The sequence below is a fragment of the Bombus huntii genome, chromosome 17 (assembly GCF_024542735.1).
Source record: "Bombus huntii isolate Logan2020A chromosome 17, iyBomHunt1.1, whole genome shotgun sequence".
Taxonomy (NCBI): domain Eukaryota; kingdom Metazoa; phylum Arthropoda; class Insecta; order Hymenoptera; family Apidae; genus Bombus; species Bombus huntii.
Window position 1 is genome coordinate 4,869,935 of NC_066254.1, and position 27,075 is coordinate 4,897,009.

General features: G+C 29.9%; 6 protein-coding genes across 11 annotated transcripts; 3 read left to right on the plus strand and 3 right to left on the minus strand.

Moving 5' to 3' along the window:
* Window positions 1-178: 178 nt before the first annotated feature.
* LOC126875060 (FAD-dependent oxidoreductase domain-containing protein 1) lies at window positions 179-5,415 on the minus strand. 3 transcript variants are annotated; one of them, XM_050637682.1, is made up of 7 exons: window positions 5,077-5,415; window positions 3,530-3,805; window positions 2,830-3,306; window positions 1,840-1,988; window positions 1,639-1,725; window positions 1,393-1,546; window positions 179-1,006 (listed from the first exon to the last, which is right to left on the minus strand). In XM_050637682.1, the coding sequence occupies exons 1-7, from the start codon at window positions 5,140-5,142 to the stop codon at window positions 752-754; spliced, it is 1,464 nt and encodes a 487-aa protein (XP_050493639.1). In that variant the 5' UTR covers window positions 5,143-5,415; the 3' UTR covers window positions 179-751. The 3 variants fall into 3 exon arrangements, with proteins under 3 accessions (XP_050493639.1, XP_050493640.1, XP_050493637.1); XM_050637683.1 differs by having other exon boundaries at window positions 5,222-5,414; XM_050637680.1 differs by having other exon boundaries at window positions 5,103-5,414.
* A 377-nt stretch (window positions 5,416-5,792) lies between these two features.
* LOC126875089 (uncharacterized) lies at window positions 5,793-8,449 on the minus strand. Of its 2 annotated transcripts, none has more exons than XM_050637785.1 (5): window positions 8,191-8,449; window positions 7,728-7,981; window positions 7,055-7,190; window positions 6,413-6,866; window positions 5,793-6,336 (listed from the first exon to the last, which is right to left on the minus strand). In XM_050637785.1, exons 2-5 carry the CDS (start codon window positions 7,891-7,893, stop codon window positions 6,055-6,057), a joined length of 1,038 nt encoding a protein of 345 aa, XP_050493742.1. In that variant the 5' UTR covers window positions 7,894-7,981; window positions 8,191-8,449; the 3' UTR covers window positions 5,793-6,054. The 2 variants fall into 2 exon arrangements, with proteins under 2 accessions (XP_050493742.1, XP_050493741.1); XM_050637784.1 differs by having other exon boundaries at window positions 7,728-8,026.
* Window positions 8,450-8,903: 454 nt separating this feature from the next.
* On the plus strand, window positions 8,904-9,956 carry LOC126875105 (NADH dehydrogenase [ubiquinone] 1 beta subcomplex subunit 9). Its single transcript, XM_050637832.1, has 2 exons — window positions 8,904-9,138; window positions 9,554-9,956. Exons 1-2 carry the CDS (start codon window positions 9,029-9,031, stop codon window positions 9,888-9,890), a joined length of 447 nt encoding a protein of 148 aa, XP_050493789.1. The 5' UTR covers window positions 8,904-9,028; the 3' UTR covers window positions 9,891-9,956.
* Window positions 9,957-10,832: 876 nt separating this feature from the next.
* Window positions 10,833-13,711, plus strand: LOC126875092 (uncharacterized). Of its 3 annotated transcripts, none has more exons than XM_050637793.1 (5): window positions 10,833-11,436; window positions 11,977-12,085; window positions 12,157-12,364; window positions 12,632-12,761; window positions 12,963-13,375. In XM_050637793.1, the coding sequence occupies exons 1-5, from the start codon at window positions 11,112-11,114 to the stop codon at window positions 13,052-13,054; spliced, it is 864 nt and encodes a 287-aa protein (XP_050493750.1). In that variant the 5' UTR covers window positions 10,833-11,111; the 3' UTR covers window positions 13,055-13,375. The 3 variants fall into 3 exon arrangements, with proteins under 3 accessions (XP_050493750.1, XP_050493749.1, XP_050493748.1); XM_050637792.1 differs by lacking the exon at window positions 12,963-13,375 and adding an exon at window positions 13,568-13,711 and having other exon boundaries at window positions 10,837-11,436; window positions 11,824-12,085; XM_050637791.1 differs by having other exon boundaries at window positions 10,872-11,436; window positions 11,824-12,085.
* LOC126875097 (transmembrane protein 41B) lies at window positions 12,809-15,207 on the minus strand. The gene is made up of 4 exons (XM_050637804.1): window positions 15,075-15,207; window positions 14,434-14,545; window positions 14,245-14,373; window positions 12,809-14,054 (listed from the first exon to the last, which is right to left on the minus strand). Exons 1-4 carry the CDS (start codon window positions 15,106-15,108, stop codon window positions 13,547-13,549), a joined length of 783 nt encoding a protein of 260 aa, XP_050493761.1. The 5' UTR covers window positions 15,109-15,207; the 3' UTR covers window positions 12,809-13,546.
* Window positions 15,208-16,194: 987 nt separating this feature from the next.
* On the plus strand, window positions 16,195-26,991 carry LOC126875094 (tumor necrosis factor receptor superfamily member wengen). The gene is made up of 5 exons (XM_050637796.1): window positions 16,195-16,508; window positions 19,152-19,571; window positions 20,106-20,289; window positions 25,272-25,400; window positions 26,408-26,991. The coding sequence occupies exons 2-5, from the start codon at window positions 19,155-19,157 to the stop codon at window positions 26,563-26,565; spliced, it is 888 nt and encodes a 295-aa protein (XP_050493753.1). The 5' UTR covers window positions 16,195-16,508; window positions 19,152-19,154; the 3' UTR covers window positions 26,566-26,991.
* Window positions 26,992-27,075: the final 84 nt, after the last annotated feature.

The following is a 27,075-nucleotide window of genomic DNA, read 5'->3' on the forward strand; positions in this document are numbered from 1 at the left end:
TTATTTCATTGTACATAATATAGCGTAGTTTATCTTTGTTAGAATCTTAAGTTATTTGTAGGCTAATTTGCACATGTAGATTATAGAAAAAAATACAAAATACTGATATTTCAAAGTATTTCAAGTTCCGTCCCGAACGGCCACTGATGGTACCCAGAATAATATCCACAACTAGTAATATTTTTGCACGGGCGGTGATGGTCTTTCCCCATAATTATTATTTATTTACAGTAATAACAATATTTTACAATGTACAGCATAATGAGACGAATATCTTTCAGCATTGATGATCTTGTCTTTTTCGTGAGGTGCACGTAGTAAATACATAGAATTTTACATTCCATAGTGTGGCTGTCAAATTCTTACAAGATTTCATTTTGGAATTTGACATTGGAATTATTAAAGATCATTACATATTTTTTATTGACATCATATGTATACTTTTAACTATCTAAATACTTATTTATAAATCATCCTTTAAAACAAGATATTAATTATAATAACAAATATTAAATAAAACAAAATAGACTAATTAATACAGATTATAATATTTGATGAATTTAAGGCCAATTTTTTTCTGTATTAAACATATTTATCTACAAATCAATTTAAATAAATCTAAATTTTAAAGTTAATCTCTATAAATATTATTATGTATATTGTAAAATACATAAAATACTATTTGTATTCTGTTATTAAAATTATTATATACATACATAATAAATTTTGATTACAATCAAATGCATATATTTTAAATAATGTTCTTTTCATATGCAGGTTTACCAAAAAGAATTCTATCAAAATTAAGATTCGATAGGTCAAGCGTTTTATATTCTCCATCAACAATTAGTTCTGAAATTGCTCTACCTACTGCGGGTGCCTGTTGAATTCCATGTCCACTAAATCCAGTTGCAAAGTATAAATTCCGATAATATGGATGTAGTCCAATTATTCCATTTTGATCAAAAGTATTGAACTCATAATATCCTGCCCAAGAAGACTTTAACTGCAAAAATAGTATAAAAAATTGCATTTCGAAAGCTATTAAAGTAAATAATTTAATTTAAGTAATTTGAGTAATAATACAAATGTTATCAATTTATTCGTATGTATAACTTTAATATATTAGGTTGTCCGAAAAGTTTCTTTCGTTTATGAGGAAATCATAGACGCACAGTGTTTTTTGTTTCATATTATTTTGTCGAATTACGTATGATCCATTTTGTTATGTTGAGATAAACACCGCGACATTTCACAGACTTGGTTTCATGTTTATATGAAGGTGCACTGTTATAAAAAATACGTTTGCGAAAGAAAGACACTATTCGGACAACCTAATACATATCAGTGTATTTATATTATATTTCTATTATGTGTAAATCAAACACAAACCTTTAATTTTTCAAAAACTGGGACTCTGTGTGCGAGTACAGGCCAAATTTTTTCTTCAAAGAAATCATAATCAATACTTAAATCTTCAGTACTAGGTTCTTCGGATTCCTCTGGTGATCTTCCACAAATATACGTACCTGCCAGACCTTCTCTTCTAAAATAAATATTGATACTTAATTAGTAGTAAACACAAGTTTCAAAATATTAGTTTCTAGAAACAACTTTTATTTTATGAATAATGTTTACCTAAGAAATGTTCCAGTATTATCTATCAATAATGGGGCATTTAAACTTGGTCCATCAGGACAATGAACGCAATAAACAAATCTTTTCCTATAACACCAACAATATTTGTGTTGGATTTATATTAATAAATAATAATAGTATTGATATAAACTTTCATTTCAAACTTATTCAAACTTATTCACAACATGAAATTATGATTACCTTGGTTCAACAGGTAAATATATTTTCTCTAATCCATTTTCTGTTTGAACATTACCCAATTTGTCAACTATTTGTCCACTAAAAGCTCCAGCAGCCACAATGCAAAGTGCAAATTTCATATTATGTATTTCACCCTCTTTGGTTTTTACCTAATAAAAAGTAAAAAGAGATTAGCTGTTAAATACTAATAGAATAAAAATAAAATAAATATAAGAGTATGCTAAAATATATATAAATAGATATAAACTTTTGCACAGTTTTGCATACTTAACATACTTCTTTTTTCTTGTGTATTACAGAATATTTCTATATGCTTGTCTCTACATGTACATGCTTATGTCTACATGATTAGTGAAACATATATATCCATGAAAATGTATATGATTTATTTAAATATTATTATGAAAAATAATAAATATATTAACTTCAAATATTATTTAGTTTATAAATTACATATTAATATTATTACTATTATTTATAATATAAATTGCCCAGATATATATACAACAGTATATAAATATTAAGAAATGTATAAATTAATAAGAAACTAATAATCAAAAAATTAAAAAAAATCCACTAATGATATATCGAAATTTGAAATATATTTTATTGATGTTTTTACTGGCTTCAAATAATTATTACTTGTTTTAATCACACAATTTTCCTCATGGATAGTTTAGCAGTAAAACAATAGATGTAAATTTTTAGTTTAGATATAAATTTTTATCTTACTACTCACTCAGTGAAATTATGTCACTCCATATGTATTAGTTATTTAAAACCAGTTTTAATGTACTACTATAATGAAATAATAATATTGAATGTAGTCATTATTTATTAATATACAATTATTTCTTGAGGAACTGTAATAAAATTGCATCAAAAATAAACAAACATCTGGATACTTTTTAGCAGTAATGTAAATATAATACTGAATATCAAAAATTAGAGTGATAATTAATATATTACTTTAACAAAATTAAGTCTTACAATCAATCCATCTAGTTGACCAATGTTTTCTTTGTCTTTATAAGTAAATCCTTGCGCTTCACCATAAATATATCTTGCTCCCAATTGTAGTGCTTTCTTTTTAAAAGCAGAAAGAAGAACCCACGGGTCAAACCAACCCTCTTTTTCTAATCCTAAACAACCTAGTTCGATACCTTCTGTATTTATCCAAGGAAACATACTTTTCAATTTAGCAGCTGATAATATAATATTTTTTGCTCCAAGGAAATTTTGTAATTTAGAATTTTCTATTAATATTTGAGCACTTTGCTCAGATGCTAATGTTAAATAACCATATGGATGGAAATATAGATCAATTGCGGGTTCTCCTATAATGCCTAAATATTCATTGATGTTACGTAAAAATTCTGCACCAAAAAGAGACATTTCAATATTTTCTTTCAGAGAAAATTGTTGACGTAAACCTCCACAAGAAAGAACTGTTGACGCTGTAGTATACTGAAAATAAAATTTACGTTTACTTATTAAGTAATTTCTTTATTTGATTAGATCTTTTTTTGGTAAATTCAACTGAATAAATTTCAATCTTTCAGAACGAGCCCTCTAATTTTTATGAAACTGGATATTATATTCATGTTATTATATTCACTTAAACTGTAGAACATAATTTCTAAATTATTTTTATACTGCAACTGCAAAACATAATTTCTGAAGAACGTACCGTAGGATCTCTCTCTATTACTACAACTTTGAAATAATCTGAATAAACTCGGTTTCTCAACCAATATGCTATAGAACTGCCCATTATCCCACCTCCAATTATTACAACATCACAAACTTTTGGAACTGTTTGTGGCCGACCCATCCATTCAGCTAATATATCATCAACATCCTTCGCAACAAGAGATTCTTTTATCGATGCCAAACCTTTCTTAAGTGTTTTTGATACTATGGTTTTAGAATCTTTTTTAGTTGGTACAATTTTATCTGGAGTATCCTGAGAAATTACATGGATTAATATAAATGTGAAAAAATGTTATATTATGTTTCTCTTATCATCTTTTATTAAATTGGCATTACAATTAGATATACAAAATTGATGAATGTCATACAGCTTAAAATTACATGTACACATATTGAAAAAATTCTATTATATAATACTATATTTAGAATTTATATATTTTGGAAAGAATTAAAAAGTTGTTTTATTTGGTTAAAAAAGCAATTCCTTGTTTAACATTAACAAATTTATTTTCTCATTCGATACAAGGACCTTGCGATATTTATTAAAAAAATTAATAATGATGGGAGTTACATGATTATTATTCTGAACTACTTATATGCAGAGCAATTTATTTAAATTAAAAATCTGAATTATTATCATTTCTATGGAATCTTCTTGAAGATTATTCCAAGGTCATTGACATTATCTTTGCATATTTATTTTTATAATGTAATGTTAAAGTTCGCATCAAATCAAGTTGCATCAATTATGAAACGATAATTTTGAAGAATGAACTGAGTTTAGATTAGCAATGTAAAAGTAATAAAATAAGGGAAGTTTTAATACAAATGAGTTTATTTCATATTCAAATTGTACTGTTTCATGTTCAAATTCTAACAACTAGTAATACTATTAGTAGTAATAATACTAAATTGATTAGTTTCTAAATTTCAATAAATTAGTAGTAATAATATTAAACAAATAGTAATAATCTAACAATTAGTAATTAAGTGGGGTACGAGTTTCCAGAAGGGTAAAACAAATGCAGACAAATTTATATTTATTTTAGAATATGTACTGCAGAAGTTTGCAATGTAGTATGAGTACTGAAGATGTTCATGAACATGAATTTATAACTTCTAGTTTATTCGTATAAATATTTTAATGATACTGATAATAAAATAATGTTACAGCTACTGACATTAGAATAATGTTCTTTTATTCTGAAACATTGTCACTTTAACGATTAAAAATTAATAAATATACATTAGTAAAACAAATATTTTTTCTTATTTAATCTAATGTTTTGTTCTTTTATTATATTCATATCGCAATTTTATTAACAATATCGATACCTTTTTTAGAAATGTAGTAAGTTTTATAAATTTGTGTGTATAATAAAGCTTGTTAACCAATAGCTGATTTTGTAAATTATTAAATGTTCTCAAACAGTTAAGTGAATGTGGATTGTAATAAATAACATACAATGGAAGAAAATAAATATAAATCGCACAAAATCAAAACAAATAACTTAAATTATTAACCTCAATATTATTGTTTACCATGTTACCTTTTTTGAATAAGTTCTTTTTGTTTGTGAGAACACACATCTTTGTAAAAAATTATTTTGTACTTGCAATTTAACAAAAGAAGGCAACATTTTTATAACTGCTAAGAGCTTACACATACGATTTAATTCAAACTAAAATTTTCCTGCTACTGTTTCGTTAGCCGGTAATCTCATAACTATATAAAACTTCTTACAAACGATAACATTTCAATAAACACTGAAAAATTAGATAATTCTTTTTTATGAAATACCGTCATTTCATCAAAACCAAATTAAGATAAAACACGCATCTTTGTTAATATATCTCATTCTGTCGCAAATTATATTCAATAAATTGTTGTAATTTTCTCTGTATATAAATTGATTTAATATTTAAAATCTATTATTATTTCATTTAGAATATATTATAAATAATATATTGAAAATTTGATATATTAAATACACTGACAAATTAATAGAATTGAATGTATGAATGATAAATGTATTGCATAAAAATAAATGATATCACGTATAATATATTATACGCGCATTATATGTATACATATATATCTATAGATACCATTTATTTTTTAATTATTTTAATACATTATATGCATTCAAAGATTACATTTACACATACATATTTGATAATTTACTAAGAAACTTTTGTTAAGATACGGGTGTAAAAGGAAAATTTTAAGACGACAATGGTTCTATTAAAATAACTATATTTATATATAACAATAGCTTAAAATATAACGACATCATTTATGTATATAGTATTTCTTTCAGTGTGTTATATAAAGATAAAACAGTCCTGAATACAAAAATCAGATTTGTTTAAACTACTTTCTTAGTTTAATATTCCTCAGTTGTTGTGTGTTGCATTTTTTTATGATAGACGAAACCAATTTCATAATTTAGAATAAATAACCATAATTCTTTCAGGAGAAATAATTATTCTTAGAAATAATCAACCTTTATTATTTTGTCCATCAATCATGTTACATGGAATGAGAACCAACTTAGGAATCATTCCAGGTGGTGCTATAAATTGTTGAGTACTTTGGGGTGTGTTACGTCCAGAATACTTAAGTTCTGCTTCTGTTACAATTTTACAAATATTCATTTTAATATCTGCTTGAGCTTTTGGAGGGAGTCGCTTGACAGTTTGTGCCATACTGTCAAAAAAGAGCTCTATACTACTTTTTCCTTCAGGAGCTAGATAGACTTGGTCATAATTATTTTGTGTATCCTGAAACATATATTGAATTAAAGAATAATAAATTGCAATTAGGAAATACATACTAGTTTCGAAAATTGCAACTTACTTCTGTTTTAGAAGAATTCTTTACAGAATTATTTGCAGCTGGTGCACTAACAAATATTGGTGTATCAATTGTTTTATTTTTAAAAGGTGAAGTTTTTAAAATACTGTAGGTTGCAGGCACTTCCAATGATTCAATTTTCACTTTTTTCGGTCTTATTTTTCTATATTTTGATTGAATTTGCTGTGCATATGAATCAACATCATGATGCATTGCATTTCCTACCTCTATACTTTTTACTACGTTATCACCATTATCATTTAATTCCATAGAATCACGATCCAACACTGGATCTGCAGTTGTTTCTTCCAAAACTTCTAAATATTCACTATAATCTTCATCATTACGATCTTCTAATTGTTCTAAAAGACCTTCAGAACTAATTCCACCTGCATTTATATCCTGAATATAGTCTTCAGTTAATTCTATACTTTGAGGTTGATAATCCGATTCATACCTAAATAAACACTTTTGTTGATATTTAATCATTCTGCTTGAGTATTAAATAAAGTTAAAAAGTATAAAATTAATAAAAAATAGATAAAAAATTAATAATAAATTAATAAAAATAGAATATATATCACGTAAGCTTAGTAAAATTATTATTATATAGAAAATCATTAAGAATTTACATATTATTCTTACGGAAACTTTAAGAAACTAAGATGATCTTCAAAAATCCATTTTTTCCTACGAACTCCTTTTTCCGTTCTATTCTTATATTTAAGTATACGGCAGTAAGTATCTCTTAAATTTTTCCATCTTAATCTCACCCAGGTGGCTAAAAACATATTAATTATATCTATATACATATCACTTTATAACAGTAAATTTAAAAATTCTAATTTATAAATGTAAATAAACGTAGGCTCAAAAAACTTTAATTACAAGAAACAAAAAATATTACAGATGTATAAATTCATATTTTTTCATAGATATCAAAATAAATATTGTATAAAATAAAATAAAACGTTTTAACGCAATGAATAACCACATATTTCATTAAATGTTATATTATCTTTCAAATACTGCAGTAATATTCATTTAGACATAAATTTGAAATTAATACTGGTTATTATACATACTTCTACTAATGTTTTTGTAAATAAATATTATTTAAATTTCGTTTTATTACTTAAACTTTCACAGTATTTACACAATAAGATTAATAAAACGAAATTAATATGTATACAATTTTCCAAACTATGTAGAAAAATTAAAGAAAACATTTTGGCAGTAGAAATATTGTATAGCGATGGTATATTAACGAACATACAAAATTATCCGAAAACAGTGAAAGAAGAAAAGGAGTTCGTACGATCAAGACCAAGTTCATCCGAAATCCTCTTCCAAACCTTCTGCCGAAATTCCTGAAGTTTAATAGAACCTTTCACTTCAGCACTATATAAAACTGGATGTTGTTTTATCGCTTCAATGATCTTCAGCGAAATTTTATGCGAATCAGGCGGCATCGTCGGCACCATTTCGTCCGTTGAAAATCGTTCGAAGAAGTAAACAATGTCAATATTGGAAACTCGATCCTATGTTCTTAATTTGATGACTAAATCAAATCTTTATATTGGATGAAAATTTCAAGCTTTATTCGTAATATAAATACTGGAAATTTATTTAATAGTTAAATAAGATTAAATTAATGGTTACATTTATTTTTACTGTTAATTCGTGAATTAAGTAAACAAGGTACATGAAAGAAAATAAATTATATAAAATTGTGCTTTAATATTACGATCAAATTTTTTAGTGAAACTCGAACGATTTACTTATTTGAGAAAATTGAAGGTTGGATTCTTTGGTTAATTCGAATTTTAAAGATTTTTGCTACAAATATTGCTGCTTAAAGCAAATTATAAGTCTTGAGTTCATCGCACAACTATGCGATTGAAAGTTTCTTTAATTGTTGAAAAGGCTAAGGTCCTTGTCGCGTCTTAAAAATTAGTCGTTAAGTATGCTGAAAAATAAAGAACCCGTAACGTAAATAAAACGACAATCGCCATTCTTTGTGATTAACTAGACTTCCGTCGCGCTGTTTAACCGGAAGCATCCTATTTGTAATATTTTTCTATTTTAGATTACATATATTATTTGAATTTTACTATAATCATTTTAGCTTTCTTACGCTATAAAATAACATTTCTATTCGATATGCTTACTATACTTTAATACATAAAAAATTCATATGCTGATAATAATATCTAATATTTAATAAATTTGAAATAAATATATGCTAATGTAAATCACAATATAATAGTGAAACAAAATGCGAAAAACAATAAATGAAAAATAAAAGAAGAATTATATTAACATTGCTTGTACTTTTCTTATGATTCAACAAATTTTATATTTTTTTCTACACATAACCCTTTTATAAAGATTATTATTACCATAATTTTGTAATATAATAATAATCATTAAAAATAATTAGTAACAGGGCAATTTGTGATCATTACGATTTTTATAATCCCATAATACTATCTGTAGTTCAGTTGCATCATATAGTTCATGACTAAGGAACAGGTAGTCCTCGAATTGGTTAAGTAATTTTAAAATAAACAGAACAATACCAATATCTAAGTGAATTAATATCGAATCTAAATAGGAATGGCCCAACTACCATCACCTTTCATTAGTCATACTAGAAAAGTATGTAGTCTTTATAAACGCGCTTTACGTGCGTTAGAAGATCAGAATATTAAAAGACACGAATTTAGGTAAAAATATGTTTAAATTAAATCTAGTAGTATAAAAAGCCATTATTTTTTATATCAAATATTATTTATTACCAATTAGTGTCAAAATATTAATGAAGAAACATAAATTTTGATCGTACTGCTATCATAGTTTTTCAGGATATCATACATTGTGTACATAGTTTCACTTGTCTTGTTATATAATTTTGTTATGAATTTTATTACTATTATTATTTATATAAAATTGATGATAATATGAAATAAGCTGTTACTTCTAATAGACCTACTTTTGAAGATTCAATAAATTTATGTTTTGAACTATTTTTAACATTTTATAATTATCTACTTTTATTATATACAGATGTAACTGTTCATTTTAAGTTTTAATACTTGAGTTTTGAATAAATATTCATTATTATATATTCTTTTGATTTAGATATAACGCAATTTTATTAAGACAACGTTTTGATAAGAATCGGAATATACCAGATGCTCGCATAGCTAAAAAGCTACTATTAGAAGGTGAAGAAGAATTATTTCAGAATATGCATCCTGATCCATCAAAATTTCCTAATAGCCCAGGTGGTATATGCCATGGACGTTTTGTAATACCACCAGATTCTGTAATGGATTTTTGGGATCCAATTGAAAAAGCTAGATATCCAACATATTTTGCAGAAAGAGAGAAACTTAAGGTGGAATATGAAAAATTATATAAGAAATTATATGTCGATACTCCTGCAGAAACTGAAAAAGCAAAAACAAATAAATAGTTCAAGTAAAACACATTGTTTATGTAGTTATAATAATTAGAATAAAGTATATTGATATTTATATAAGTGTAATACTTAATTATTACATATATTGAAAATAAGATAATCCCTCTCGGTGTAGGACCATTCATGTAGTCTGTCTTTGCAGCGCAATTTTGCGTTCTTTGTTTACGGACAAGTCTATAGCACAAAGAACGCAATATTGCGCGACAAGAACAGATGATATTGCAATCTACCATTACCATAATTTGTTTAACAAAATCTATTTATTAATGGAATTTAAAAAATTATGCAGTAATCTTTACAATTGAAATTAATTCTATAGCGACTAAGACACTTAAGTATCTGTATTATGTACAACACATGTGTGCGTGTGTATTAACAAATTTAACATAATGCTGACATGAATAACGTACCATTCATACTTATTTTGGCAATATAATTATCCTACATGCGTTTCTTTAGAACTAGTGTAAATAATAAAATCGCAATTTATGCAATATTTAAGGAATTAATAATTCATAGCATTTGTTATAATGTAGATGATATTCTAGATCTTAAATATAATTACATAGCAAGTAATATATTGAATTATATAATGAATAATCATTAGAACTAGCTACAACTAATTTTATCGACATGGTGAATTAAAAGTAATCTTATTTGACGTTAAAATCTCCTTCACTTGTCTAAATTATTGCAAAATGGTTTTGAATATGATCGGGCGGAAACAGTTGGAAAAGCGTGGAGATGCGTGAAAACGGGCGCAAAAATTTTAGATCGAAACAAGAAGTATCTTTGACGTAAGACACAAAATTGCATATTATGTCAGGTAAATAGTCAATGTATAATGTATTTAATCAAATAGTTAATATATGTATTTAGTCAATGGCCATATCACAGACGAGTATGTAAGATAGACTTTGCATCCTTATATATTATTTTCATTGTAGTATAATAAGTAGTTTAACAATTTCCTCATAGAGAGCGCAGCTGTGTTTAAATATAGATTTGCCGATCTAGTGTATATGTACTTCATTTTGTAATTTGTTATGAAATACGATGTATATATACATACTTTTAGTTGCTATGTGAATGTTTATTAAAATGTTGTAAATTACACGATATATATATATATATATATACATACATGCCATTATATATTATCGATTCCAATAAATGTTAATTCTCATTTATCATTTTTATTTTGTTTCTTAAAAAATGGTTGATTTGGAGGTGTATAAAAAACAGTTGAAAAAGATTCGTCAATTTGCACGCGAAAATGATATTACGGATAATGAAATCAATAAAGCTTTACAAAATTCCTTTCGTACTCTTGAGAAGAAAAAGAAGAAAGTTAATTTTCGTTTCTTTATGAAAAGTATGGTTACATTATTATTTATAATAATTATATGTTTTATATCCTTTGATAAAAAGTTCTTAGGTGTGATGCTACTGAGGAATTTACAGAATTCCATCTATCCAGGCTTAAAATTACTTAGAAAAATAGCTGTACCAATAATTCAACATTATCCCTCTTTATCTGGTATGTTGATATTACAATTTATGTTAAACATACTATATTTTATTAACAATTTCATTTCATCATCGGCTTAAAAATATTTATTTAAAATTTTTATTAAATTTTTTTATATTTTATTATCATTAGATCATTCATTATCGTTATAGAATTTAATAAAAAATTCTTTATAAAAATATGGAAGTATATATATACAAAACATGTAAATTACAAAAAAAAATGATATACAATAAATATATATTGGAGTATAAGACATCAGTAGTTATTTCTTAAATCTCACTTTATATAACATTAACAATAATTGATTTTAATAATAGTTTTTCATTAAAATTTCATATTGTTCTTACTTGATTTATTCAATTATGTATATGTTTTTATACTTTTGCCTTTTAGAATTATATGATGAATGGTGCATATTAGAAAATCCGTATTTTTATGTAAATGATATGGATTGTTGGCCCTGTAGTGTTGTACATTTTGTACCTGATTTAAGTAGCCATCATATATCTAGATCTTTTAATCTTGGCATTCCTTATACAAAAACAGAAAATTTATCTCAAGTTTATATGGAAGATATACAACAATTATTGTGGCAAAATCCAGGAGTATTTAAGAAAGATGCTATGAGAGTATTTTCTAACAATAAAACTTACAGGTATTATATATAAACAAAAATACTAAGGTGCCTTAAACAAAAGTTTGTAAATAAAAGCTTTAACATTTTAGAGATATTCAAGATATTATGGAAAAAAATATGGATTTAAATCGTTCCAAAAATTTAAATAATCATATTACATGGAGAATTAATAGCATGACAGCAGGAAGAATTTTGAGAAAGTTATTTCCAAAACCTGTTGATACACCAAATTGGTGGGAACAAAGCACAGAAAGATTTATTATTTTTGATGAACCAAACTCTCCACCTTACTCTTTAGTAAGATGTTATTTTATTAAAAGTTTTGGTTTGCATGAAATATTGCTTCATAAAGAACATCAATATAATAATAAAATTAATTATTGTGTAAATAGTAATATTCAAAATGTTTGTTGCAAGAAGCATTACAAAATAGCTGTAATATTTCAATATATGTCTGCTGTATTATTTTAATTGACAATAGATGTTAAAAATAATGTTATGTTGGAATTAAGCATATTGCTTGCAGAATAACTTCTTTAATAAATACTATTTCTAAAACTTTAGCCAAATCCTGAATGTAGTAATATAATGATAAGGTGTACAGCTGGTGCAAGATTGATAAAAATGATAGCAAGTCCAGAATGTAGTGCATCTTGCGAGTCCATCATAGTATTATTATCTGCTGGAAAAGCTTGTAAGTATCTTAATTTATAGTCAGTTAAAGAAGTTGATGAACATACGTTTTATTATTTAAACTATCTACTTTATTCTTGACAGTGTCTAACATTAACAGAAATGAGTGTCCATTAATTTAAATTAATATTTTGAATATTACATATATCATAATTGATACATTAAACAAGATACTTTCAAAAATTATATTTTTCTCTTTTAGTATGGTACAACTGGTGGTACTGGCGACCAGTCAGCCTTCCAGCTTTGAATTCAACTAGTATTACCATTAGTTATATGACTTCGTTCTGCTGAATTACTCTTTCAATTAAATTAATTTTATATAACTATGTTTCCACTACAAAAATTTTTCACTAGTATAATTGGTTTTATTGTTACCCCTTTCCCTTTAAACAATTTTCTAAATATCTGCTTTTGTGAAAAACATACAACTGATTTTACATAAAACAATACATTAATATTTACGAAATAACAATCTAAATTTGTGCTCATTTTGTAAAGTTGTAATTTATTAATAAATGCATGATATTACAGTATAAAAAATAGAAAAAATATCAACATATGGAATTGATACAAATTAAGTTACAATTAGAAAAAAAAAAAAAAAGAAAGAAATCTAATTGTATTTAGAACTTTATATAACAGTGTAATAATATTAAAAAAAAATTTTGTTTATTGGAACTGAATTTTTTAAAAACAACTTAGTTTGCTTTAAGTTTTAAATATTAAAATAAAGCACATATTTCTTTAAATAAATAAATTTGTTCAAAATTTCTTCCCTAAAGTTTAATCATATTTTTGTTGTAGTTTTTGTTTAAATAAAACAGGTACTAATGATAATACAGCAAATATACATAATATTATAATGCTATTCCACGACCATGCGTCAGAAGATGAAGTTAAGTTTTGTAATGTCTGACCTGCTTGAATAGCAACAAAAGATGGTGGAGCAACTCCAAAAAATGTGCCTAAAGCAAATGGTACAAGAGGCACTCCAATTACAGGACTGGCTAAATTTATAAACCAATTTGGTAGTAATGGAGTTATTCGAAGAAATAGCATATAATTAAAGAGGTGGTCTTTGTGCTTCTTTACTGTTAACGTCCATTCCCTTGCTTTTTCTGGGAAATATTTAAAAAGTAATCTACGTCCCAAAAGTGAAGAAAGAAAGTAGCAAAGTGATGCTCCTATTGCGCTGCAACTGCATACTAATAACAAAGCTAAAGGAAAGGGGAAGAGGAAACCAGAAAGGATTGAAAGGAAAATAGAACCTGGAATAGCAAAAGTTTGTAAGCTAAATCTATGTTAAGGGTTATCCTATAAAATATACTTTTAAACACTTATATGTTAACATTTAAAAATAATTGAATATAACATTATATATGAAAAGTAGAATGTTACTTAGATAAATATGAAATAGCATATTTTTAATAGCATAGTTTATGAATTATTCTGAAATTAAAAGATTTAATATTGAAGGATACAAAACATATGTAATAAATAATCCAGCAAGCACTTGAAAATAATAAAGATCTTTATATCGTCCGAGAAGTTTACCCAAACTTTTAGCTTCTTCAATATGTAATGGCAATTTCATGTACTGTCGCTCATCTCTGTAATATAATAAATTAAAATATTTCTTTATATAAAAGTTTATTACAATTTTTTCTTACTCAGTAAGTTCTGGAAAACTAGTATAAGCATAAAATAATGCCGATAACGAAGCAATGAAAATCACACCAACTGTTAAGGTTGCTTGCTTTGTCGATGCCTCCTTAGAGGAATCTGAAAATGTATTTAAACTTTTATTAACACATCGTAAATCAAAATGTTTTGATCTCATTAATTTAAACATTTAAACGTTAAGAAAACTAGTAGTATTAATTTGAAAATTATATTGAATTTAAAGCGTTAAGGTCACTTAAGGTCATATTTATATTAACAAAGACATTTATGAGTAAAATTTAATATAAAAGTGTCATGTACTAATAATTTAAAAATAATAAATAATAAGTTCCATTTGTTTCATGAATGTATGAAATTCAATTTTAAGGTTAGAATTTTCTTAATTTTATTTTCACATTATTAAATATGGAATACTATATCAATAAAATATTAGGAAGAATTAGAAATATAAATAGCTGGAAGTTTTGATACTTATGTTAGAAAATTATTAACTAGATAAAATCTTATTGACATTCAATGTTTGAACTTCGGAATTGTTTTTAATAAATGTAACAAGTTAAAAGTTATTTCAAGGAAAATCAATATCCAGTTTAATGTTAAAACATCATATCTTAAAGCGTTATCCTACCGAGGCTTTGTTTTATTTTAGTTTCAGTTTTCATAACTAGACTATCACTGTTTTCTTAGAAGACAATCGCTCAGTAATTCAAGATGGCGCGAAAGTAAAAGACTATCTTTTTTTATAGCGAGTTAGATAAATATTTTTTTGTAAATAATTTAATGGTATCTAACAAATTTAATGTACTTATATACTTATAAACTAACCGAATATCGACTTTCTGATTAAAAAAATTAAACACGAATTAAAATCATTAACGTATGTATATAAATATTGTATAACTATTAACTTGATAAACTTGAATTAAGATTTTGTATGTATGTATTATTATTATCCGGTGCATTATATTTTCTACATTATATTCTTTACCTCTAAAATTTGAAATTAACATTTTTCTTTGACAAATTTAAAAAATTTCAAAAGTTCTTCGATATAAATATTAGAAAAAAACATTTATGCAAAACTTGTGTAATAACATATATATTAAAGGAATTCATTAAAATTTGATAAAGTTGTGTTACAATTTTTTCAATGAGATTGTATATATATGACATATTTCAATGACACACATATATATATATATATATATATATATATATATATATATATATATATATATATATATGTACCTTATATGTATATATATAGGAAATGTCATTGATCCTAAGTTATATAGTTATAAGTTACAATATTTAATTTTGTTCATATATTTTATATATTTTATATTACATGTTACAAAGAAATGACATGTTAATTAAATTTTAATATATTTCACTTTACTTACTTCAACTTAATTACACATGTAATATATCTAATATACGTAATACATTTAATATATTTCGGATTTCATTATGTTCTTACTAATAAGCGATATAATAATTAGCGATGATCATACATTTCGAGTTAACGAAACATTATCTTTTTACTACAAAACTGTACTGTCAACGATAGGTAGCGACGTTTGAAGCCATCGCTACTTTTCTTTTTTTGTGTTTCACCGCGTGGCTCCCTCTGTCTTCTTTCATCTTCTTCCAGCTCTAAGTTTCTTTCCGTATCTCTTTCCTTTCAACATCTCTTTCTCATGAACGCGTTCTCTTTCTAAGGGAGGATCGTGGGCGGAAATTAGAATAACCAGTCTAGTCAGTTGTATTGTGGTCGGCGGGCGGTGCGCGTCTATTTCGTGGCAGTGGAGATTTTTTGAAATACCGCCTTTCTCTATTTGTATTCCAATATGCGAAAAAAGGATTTTTGTTAACTTTGATTCTAAGAAGGCTCAGGACTTGTAGAATTTAGTCTAAATAAATCAATCGTGATCTCGTTCGAATGGAAAGTTCAATGATATTTTGTGTATCCTGGATGTTTTGTCGGTTTCTCTCCCGGTGATCGATCTTGGATACATCGATTGGATTGCGTCATGACAGGCCTGCATTTATCGAAGGCAGCGTATGTATCATTATATAGACATACATTTCTTTATATAAATGAACTGTCAGTATGTATTTCTTTAAGTATTATTCTAATGTGATAAAATATGTTCACTTCTATTCATTTTTTGATTTGACTTATTACACTTTTCGTTGTAGGTACTATATTTATTTGTAAAATTTTAGTAGTATACTATTTGTTTGATGATAGTTGATCTAATATTTGGCACGACGAGCATATCTTATAGTAATTCATATATACTTATTAGTTTGTATTATGATGCACATAATTATCAAAGATAAATCTATCAACAAGTTACCTTAAATTGAATAAAGATTATACTTAAATTATTTCACATTTTTACGTATTACGATTTTATATCAAGATGATAATTATAAAACAAATAAAACTAAAAAACATTGGAAGATCTAATTTAAAGTGCATTTACGATAAGATGTAAAATATAGCGAAATGGCTTAGTTGACTTTTATGCGCGTATTCAATGACACAGCGAACGTAGAGAATGTCAATGAGATTTATGAATGGTCGTATAATATATGTTAATAGCAGTTATTACGATACTAATACTAAGGAATTGATATAGATATTGATTGGTTGAATCAAATTTTATTTTATATCGGAAGACAGTGCAAAATTATTAAATTATATAAATTTATTTATAAGTTCATAAAATGCAAACAACGGTAAAATCTCTTAACGATAGTACAGTTCATAGCCTATTAATTAAATTATAGATATTTAATAAAATTATATCGTGTTCAGAAATTATTTTCGAGGTAAATGTAATACATATGTTACATTTAATATTGATAAAGTGAATTCTATATTATAGGCGATTCAAATTATGATTACTTAATATTGAATAATTTAAGTAGTTAACTATGAATTTATTGTTAGGGTTATGCATTATAAATCTTTACGTTAGCCCTTAACTTTTGTCAAAGAACTTGACCAAAGTATCGAGATCTACGGTGTATAGGCGTTTTGTGTTGCCGTGATTCTAGTACGCGAACTGCGTATGTTTGCCACGCAATCGAGAAGTACGATTGGTAGAAGCGCGCGCATCAAATTTTAAATAGCCCGGGAGAAACCTTCGCCTCGGATAGAACGTTACGCTTTCTATTTGAGCGACACAATTTTCTATTTCTAATCGTTTCATTCATCCGATGATCGATTGAATCGAACCTTAATTGTAATTCGAAATCTACTACTGCTATACCTTTTATTTAATTTTGTTTACTTTGAAATACTGAACATTTACGAATTAATTAATGTGTAGATTGTTGACGTTGGAGGACAATCCATACGAACTAATCTTATTAAAATGTACAGTTGTTGCGAAACACGTGTTACTGATTACGGTATATTTGTCGTTAACGATTAGTCATGATACATATGCATGTATATGTATATACTAATATAAAGAAAAATCGCAGCAAAATCACAACCAAATCGCGGTCAATTGATTCATGTCAAAACTATTCTAATGCGCGTGCGTACGCATACTCATGACTGTACCCCGCTCGGGATACAACTACGGATGTAATTACATCGCAAACGAGCCGGAAGTGGAAACGGTCTGGCCGGTTTTACCGGTTAAATGGCCACTTTACACGCTCGATTGTTTCAACGAGTTGTTTAAAAAATACATTTTTGTCCTCGCGAATGTTTTATCTTTTGTTTCACTTTTCTTCTACATATATAGAGTCGATAAAATTAGTATAAATTGGAATTATTTATATGATTACGATAGTTATATACGTGTAATCGTTATAACTATTGCATCAATATTATAATCAATATTTTGTTTTCATATCTCGTGATGCAAAAAGTATCTTCTTAATAAATATTTATCAATTGAAATGAAAATTTTCAAAGAATTATTATAACATTAAAATAGAATTAAAATTATAAAGGAAGTAGCTTAATAGTCATTTTTAGAGAATTAAATACTGCATCCAGAACGGTGTATAAAAAACAATGTATAGTTCCATTTAAGAAACCAAAGGTCACCTTGAGATCTCGAGAACCCCTCCACCTGGACAAGTCTGGTAGTGGTCATAAGACGTCCCCCTTGAAACAGAACAAGTTTTATTTGAAACGTTCCTTCGAATATCCGTATATCGTACAGTTTAGGGGATATTTGCGTGGACCGATTAAAACGAGCCTGTATATTACTTCTTTCACTGCCATTTAAATTCAAATACACGATAATTATTTGCTAGGTTTTTATCAATTATCGTATTTATTGCTATTTGCTATTTACTGTTACTCCCTCGCTTAAGGGTGGCCTTTTTTAAGCTTACAATTCAATTTCTAGGATTACAGATTTATACGTTTAAGGCAACTTCGTATACGTAGATTACGTTTCATGTGTATCTCACTCGTTTCTACTGGAAATTGGCTGTGATCAAATTCTAACGAGATGGAAAACACTTAGACACTGAGTATCTCGTTGAGAGATTTTACAACCGATAAAAATTAGAAATGCATGTTAACCGAGGACTTTGCAATTATTTATCGTTGTTTTGTACAACGAACATTTTCATTGCTTGCATACAAATTTTCCTTAATATCGTTATCATTGCTCTAGCGATCAAGAAATTGGTTGAAAGGTAACAAGCGTGGAAACTGTTTTAGGTGATGCCTCGGGAGCCTAATCGGGCATATCTGTTGGCCGTGTTGCTGCTATTGGTCGGTCTCCGCAAGGCTGGCTGCTCGACATCCGCTCCCCGATATCCGGTCTGTAAACCGGGTTTCGAATTTTGGTCGGTCGAGCGTGCCACCTGTTGGCCTTGCACCAGATGCGCTCCTGAATTCACTTTGAGTCCCTGCGCCATTTACAAGGATGCTATTTGCGGACCGCTCTCCGCTCTCGAGCTCGACTGGTCTTTCCTCTCGACCAGGAAACGACCGGAAACCGGCCAAAGGAGCCTCGAAGCGGTTACCTCGAAGATGTTATGGAGGTTCCCCGACTTGGACCAGCAACAGATTAGGCAAGAGTCGAAGGATTTTGCAGACAATTCGCAGGAAGATATCCAATCGAAAACGAAGAACCAGGTATAAGGTCTACAGTATTAAGTTGGTTATCAGAATTCCATCTATCCATTTCCCATCCATGTCCAGTTATCCACTTAGCTGAATTCATCACGTTGAAAGACAAGTGATTTACTAGTGACAGGGTGTGTCGCAACGCGTGACATCCATTTCAGCAGTGGGCACGAGAAACAATAAAGTAAGTCCATACGAACACGAGTCCGATTTGATTTTGTTTCAAAGTTGTAGTCATTTAATTTTGCGTTTCAACAATTTGCAACAGTTTGCCTTCGTAGAAGACCCTTGAAATGGCTAGCCTCGGTCTGTACGCAAGCTTGCTGTTGTCCTATCAAAGTTTCGTGGTCTTTCAAAAATTCCAGGGGTATAATCGAATAATACAGAGTAATAAATTTGAGACAAGATCAGATAGGAAGTATGTTCATTGTTTTTATGTCTCCTGTCCATTCCTGAAATGGCTTCCACATGTTGTGATACACTCTGTGTATCTGGAGCTTGTTCATTAACGAATGGAACGTTAATTCTACAACGAAATTCTAGGTATTGAACGAGTCTCCTTATCCAAGGAGCGCAGCTACTTCCAAGGAGAGAATCCTGTGGGACTGGCAAACGGTCGCGCTGATCCTTGCAGTGTGCGCCTGTATTCTCTTTTTTCTGGTCGCAGGATGCTCGGCTTTGGTCTACGCGAGACAGTGGCGTCGGATGAAGAAAAACTTCGAGCCTGGTAAGAATTCAACTTGTTACTAGTAATTACTGGACTGCGGATTTTCCTGCGTTTATGGGAAATTTCGAGATGCGAAGATGCATCGAATGCACACAATTTACGAAAATATATAGAATATTCAAAGCAACATACTCGTTACAATGTAACGGACGAATCAAAATCTCTGCTTAGCTTTTCTTTCCTACTTATTATTAATTATGTTCATCTATTGTTGCTTACGCGTAGAAACGAAGCCTTATGAAATGATTGCACAGTAGGAAAACTGAGTTCCCCGTCAAGGGCGCTGTCGGAAGAAGAGATCTTTTGCAATTTAAAAGTTGCTAAACGAATCACTCTGAATTCCTATGAGAAATATATATCGCGTGGTGTCCACGCGAATGCCAGCCGAACCCTGTCACTGTATTTTATGGGTGTAACGAAGCAGAAAATGTTGTATAAACGTAGGCTAAACAAAGCTTTATCGAAAAGTTGTAATAAAAGCATGAAGTATGGAGGGAACGGACTTGTGGTTTCGGTGCTATAAGACAAGAATAGATTTACAATCAACATAATCAATAGCTATTAATAGTCATGGTCAATGTTCCTGTCGATATGAAGATCTAGTCAGTATTCCTGTTGGTATTTTGTATTTTTATCGTAACTTTCTAATAAAGCTGTGAACGACCTATACTTATATAATTATACCTGGAAATATTACCTGCCGTGTGTAGTACGCTACTACCGAGTGTACACTATTGAGTGTACTAAGCATTAGTAGTAGGTAATATTTCGCGTTCTGGTATTTTGTTACATTCGATTCCGAAGGATTGTTATATGTTTCCTTGGAGGGGGATAAGAAGTCCTTTAAAATGCAAGACAGATTTTCTTCATTAGAGGGCCGCTCACGACCTCTGCTCACCTTGGCTCGATCTATCACGCCCGGATATGACGTCCCGGTATCCGATGCTTCTCATTTCTTTCGTGATGCTCCGTTCCGCGTTCTCTTTGTACTCATTTACCAACTTATGTCATCAATGATTATACATATCACTCGCGAGATACGTGCCTTTAATTGGGTACATTTGGTTTCATCGAATCGAAGCCAGTGTGAGGATTCGCTTTAATCGCAACAAGCCTGATACCTACATTTACGTATCGTTTTTATCAATCAGCATGGCGTGCCAATATTTAGAAAAATCTCTCATTCAACGATATTAGATCTTCGAAAGAATTATTTAATATACGTACAAGGTTTTAATCGATTTTTAATCGATCCACGAAAATATCTCCTAAACTGTACATTATTTGGAAAAATGTTCCAAACAAAGCTTGTTCTGTTTCAAGGAAAACGTCTTATGACAATCACCAGGTTTGTCGAGGTGGCGACGTATTCCGGATTTCGAGATAAACGTTCGCGACTTTTTTGAGAATTAAGCTTCCCTTATAATAAATAGATTTACAAATATTGCGCATAAATAACTTATTTAACCACGTTACGGATATCAAACATTGCTTCGATGCGAGTTATACTAATTCCATACTATATTTATTTGCAACTATAAGAATTAATATGGAACTGTAAAATCGAAGGTTTTTCATTTGTTCGGTGATGTAGCAGCTGATTGTTCGCGTCATTGAGCAGCACGAAGGCGGGAAAGGCAGTCGGAAGGCTGTTCAGATTTTTCGAAACGTTGAAATAACACCGCGTACGAAATCGCGTGACCCAGCTGCTTTAAATTCCTTACGGTTCGTCCAGTACTGTAAAGCTGTAAACGGGCAATGTTCGCAAATCGCCGTTACGATGTTCACAAACGAGAGGTTGCACGCGTATTCAAGATCGATCGCAGCTCATCGACTGTACTCATATTTTTTGAGATCGTCGAAATTCACTTCCGAATAGGGTTCGATACCTTAAAATTCCTGGAAAGTCTCGAAAGTCTTGCAATCCCCCTAAATTTTGCAAATCGTGGTCGCGCAAGTGCATTTCCGATCTTTTGAACTTTCAAGGATTTCCAATAAATTCCAAGACTTTTATGACTTCCACAACTTCCAAGACTTTTAGAAATTTGATGGCATCGAATACGATTCGAAGTGTTTCAAAGTACTTGGCAATCCATCACTGGACGTACATCCTCGCTCAAAAATATCCGGACGTTAGCTTATTTTGTGACAAGACGTATTTTAATTGTAAAACTATGGTTAAATCATACTTGAATCGATTTGATTCTTCGTAATCGCTATAGCCACTTATAACATATAGGTGTTGTATTAAATATTATGCCATACTCTTATATTACTTAAATATCAAATATACATACAGCGAATATTGGAGAATATGTAATTATAATTAAAATATATCATTTCAATATCTTCTAATGTGTGATTTAGATTTATATTCTGATGATTCCGTAAAGAAAAAGTAGCAAATGTTGCTTGCAATTATCAATTCGGCATTAATTTGTACACTTTGTACAAAATTCGTAAAATTCACACGCTGTTGCTGCAAAGTAATCCTGGTGTCCGTATACTTATGAGCAGTGTACGTGTACGTGTACAGAGAAGAGAGAAATTCGAATGGTGTTATGATCTACAATCTACGATGAACGTTTGTACGATGTTACTACCCGCATTTGCATAACGAGCGTTACGCAGAACTCATCAACGCCGGAACCCTCTCTTGTCCCCTCTATTCTTCCCGATACCCCCTTTTCCCCTTTTCCTCTTCCCCATCTTGCTGCCACCCACGCTTCCCGAGGAAGCGTACTATCTAGCGATAGAATCGATCCGTTCGATCCCTTCAATCTTTTTACGAACGTTATTGACCAAGCGCAGGTATCCTTGTAATTGCACGTACGTCGATCTATCTGCGATTTAGTTGCAATTGTTTAGTACAAAATCGAAGACTGCTCGTAGACAACATCGCAAAGAGCTCGTTCAGACACGGCCGATATAGCAAGCAAGTAGCAAACAATATAGTGTCTTGCCCTGTGTGAACGCCAAAATTTATTCAAGTAGTTTAGCAAAATGGTCATTCAAGTTGACGAAAATTTGTCTATTGTCTTCCGGCAAAGTAGACTGCAGCTGTAGCAGTTGAAATGTACATCTTTTTAAAACCAAGATGTTTGACGATTGCGTGGGCAAAGAACTATTTTCCGGGCAATTTCGTTTCTTTCTTATTTTCTCCCAGCTGTTTCCAAACCTGAACGAAGCGGATAATAAGCGTCCCGATTCTAGCGCAAATCTCACAAGCTACTAACGATGTTCGCTAAAGAAACAGAAAGAAGGAAGCACCTGACGTACACTTAATCCCATCACTAGTGGACATTTGTGGAAAACCTTTGAATCGTCACACGAGTCGGTATGAATGAACCACTACTCTTTGACTTCGATGCCGGTACGACGCTGTTAATTCTACGGTCAGACGCATAATGTTTCGTGTAATCTTCTGTATCGTTGTAACAATCGTAGTATTATTTTACCGAGAAGTGACCGGGGAAGTGGCAATCTGTTCGTGTAAATGTAGGTTTACAAGAATAAAAGTTAAAAATATAAATCATAAGATATAAGATTATCGATAATAAAGAAAAAAAAAAGTGGTATTCGACGGAGAATCATTGAAACGAGGCTTTCGCGTTGAATCTCAGCCGAACGAATTCGCAAGGATATCGCTGGCTAATGTAATTGTGCTTGACATGTTCCTCAATTGGAATCAGAAGGTATTGTCGGCATTCTCACTAACGGATTGGTAATACAAGCGAATGGTCGTGCATTCGGTACCGTTTCATTGCTGGTTCTGCCTACTAAAGGGGACTGAGGATAGCCCGCCTCTTTTGTTAGAATCCATTACCTGATCCCCCTAACAATGTTCCTTAATCGTAACAAATTAACGATAATTCTCCAACACGGACCTTCGCAAAGCGATTTGCATTGCTGCACAGGTATAAAAGTAATTCTCGCATTCACGCAGTATAATTACAGCGACGATTCTTACAATTTCACTTTCTTATTTCTTAATAATTAATAATTAATTTCAATGATTTTTATAGAAACGCTTTTAAAAGTAGCACATTCATTTATACGAGTCTTTCAAACCCATTTCATATCATCGCTACGTGTAAAAAGCGAGTCACAATTTCAAGATTGCCTCTTACGATCTTAATGCTTAGTCCAAGCTGGAAAAATTATTTAAATTCCCCTGAATCGTCTCTGTCGTTTGTTAATTACGAATCGATGGTGTAACAAAGTGCGTTAAATTTCAAAAGGTAGAATTTGAGAAAATACCTGTTAGAAAAAGCATGCCAGGTGAGGCATTCATTTTTCTAACTGAATAGTTCTTCGACCTGTGACTAGTCGGGCTTTTCTTCATGGGGAGAGAAACATGACTTCAGACCGGAGCGAGACTATCGTTAGATTCATCCCATGGGGCCTTGAGAAAGCAGAACTGCATTCCATAGTCGTTCAACTCGCATTCCATCCTTGGGCAGGCGATACGATCGTTTCAACTTGCACCACTAGATTATCAATGAACAATAACTTAAACGATCGGTGTCCTAAATTACTGGATTTCGTAAACGTCGAATTTTGTAGCAACGATAGTAAATTAAAAATTGTTAAACTACAACATCGACGTTGACTTGAACCTCTTCATTCTCATCGCGTAAAAATCATAAATAGAATAAATAATGTGATATTTAATTTATAAAAATTATACGACTGTACTTTATATTTACTTTGCTGTTCTTAGTATAATTGAAAGTTCGTTTATTCATAAGGAAAATAATTATGGTTTGAAAATTATAGCAGAAAGTTGGGAATTAACAATAACTATAAATAAATTACTCGATGGCAATGCAAAATGGACACGATTAGATTTTTACGCGTTTACGAGAATATGCTAAAATTTGCCAAATTGTACAGATTACGTAGAAATATAAAATATACAAAGACTAAACTAAATTTGTTGTTGAAGCTCGTGTAGAGTAAAGACTGTTCGATATTTTCAGTGGGTCTAGAAGAGATCTCGGCTCGATTAAATTTAATGGTCAAGGCGGAACTAGCCGAACTGGTTGCCGGCGCACCAATGAACCCTGGTGATCCCGAAACAAGGTGCCAGTATCTCGAGAAACTCTTAGGTAAGTAAATTCTTTGAATCGGCTTGTTCGGGGTTTAAACTGTATTTTCATCTTTAAAAATCCTCTTCGTTTCTTTATGTACCTAAAAATGCTATATGATTGAAAAGTAAGAAGAAAATATATATGCTTTTCGCGTGACATTGTGCTGTATTCTATAGGGTGTATTATAACAAACGAGACTCGCTTCAAGACAGGAGTGGACAGAAGGCACAAAAGTAACGAAAAAGATTCATACGAACGTGTGTTCTATCCGATCTCGTGTTAAACGTGTAGTCATTTCGATAATCCAGTTTCAATATGTCCAGAAACAATTTATCGTTTCTTCTGGAAAACATACGTTCTCAATCTGAGAACCTCAACCTCGCTAGTGAGCGATAGAATACGTTCATGAAAATGTTCAATGGGAATATATTGTAGTACAGAGATAGCTCGACTTACGTTCTTTCCTATTTGTCGTCTTTATTGGCAATGCCACCAGTATTTATTAAAACAGTCAGATTAGTATGTCCAAGTGCTCAGGCTTTCCAAGTCTGTGAACAATTCTTACGTGTAATGCGATTCATACATTTATTTAAGTTGTAGTTTTGTGGTTGTCTAATTTTATAATATACATTAATTAATCAATTAACAAGAATCTGCCTCTACCATCTACATATATCGCTCATTTGCTGCAACAACGACGTAACTAAAAAATCACAATTATAAGGAAAACGAGTTTGAATGCTCCGAACTGTTACAGTTTCGTGATGATGCAATCATCGCGAGCGACACAATTGTCGCCGTGCGGCGAATTTTTGAACTTCGTTTGTACGTCTCTAACGGTAAAAAGTACATGGAACAAGTATTTCTACTGTACCGATAGCTCAAAGCCTACAAATTTCATTTGCAGTTACGTCGTTGCTGCAGCAAATTACCGATGTGCTAAGCACATTGTACAGGCTGTGTCATTTTAATCGAGCCAACTAATAACTCGAACAATATAGGTAATACATCTTTTTTTTTTACAGATCGAAAAAGGGAGACTCCTGTGGTGTCCGATTGGCCGGAAGTCAGCGGGAACGTTTACATAGAAGATGGAGATCCTTCGAAGAAATTGCAAATCGCTAGAATTCATCGAAATATCGAGACGATGTTAAATCAGAAGAAGAGTTTCAGCGATTCATAGAAACGCAAGTGGAATATGCGTGAAAGAAACCGCTTTCGAAGAAAGTCGAGTTAAAATTTTAATCGAGGACTATTTTATATTTATATTCGTATTTACGACTCGTTATTCAACGCGGTAGTTGAAATAAGGAAATTACGCCGAAAGGTACAAAATCACATTCGACGATTGTACACGAGCAATTTGTATTATTTTTTTAATAATTTAATAATTATATCTTTATATATATTTTGTTATTTAAGTAGATACACGAGTAAGGAGATGGAAGAAATCGTTGCTCGAAGTCTCGAAGCTCGAACGTGATCGAGCGACGACCGACTTGCCCCGTTCAATTATTTATTTCTTCTTAGTAGCTTTAAAAGCCGCCATCTCTGTATGATAACTATGCGATGTATGTATTGAAAAACAAAATAAAATGGCATAAACGTTTTCGCTATAATATTCTATGTTTAAAAGGCGTGTGTACAATTTTCTGACTGACTATAGATCATTTTTCGTAATATTCATATTCCA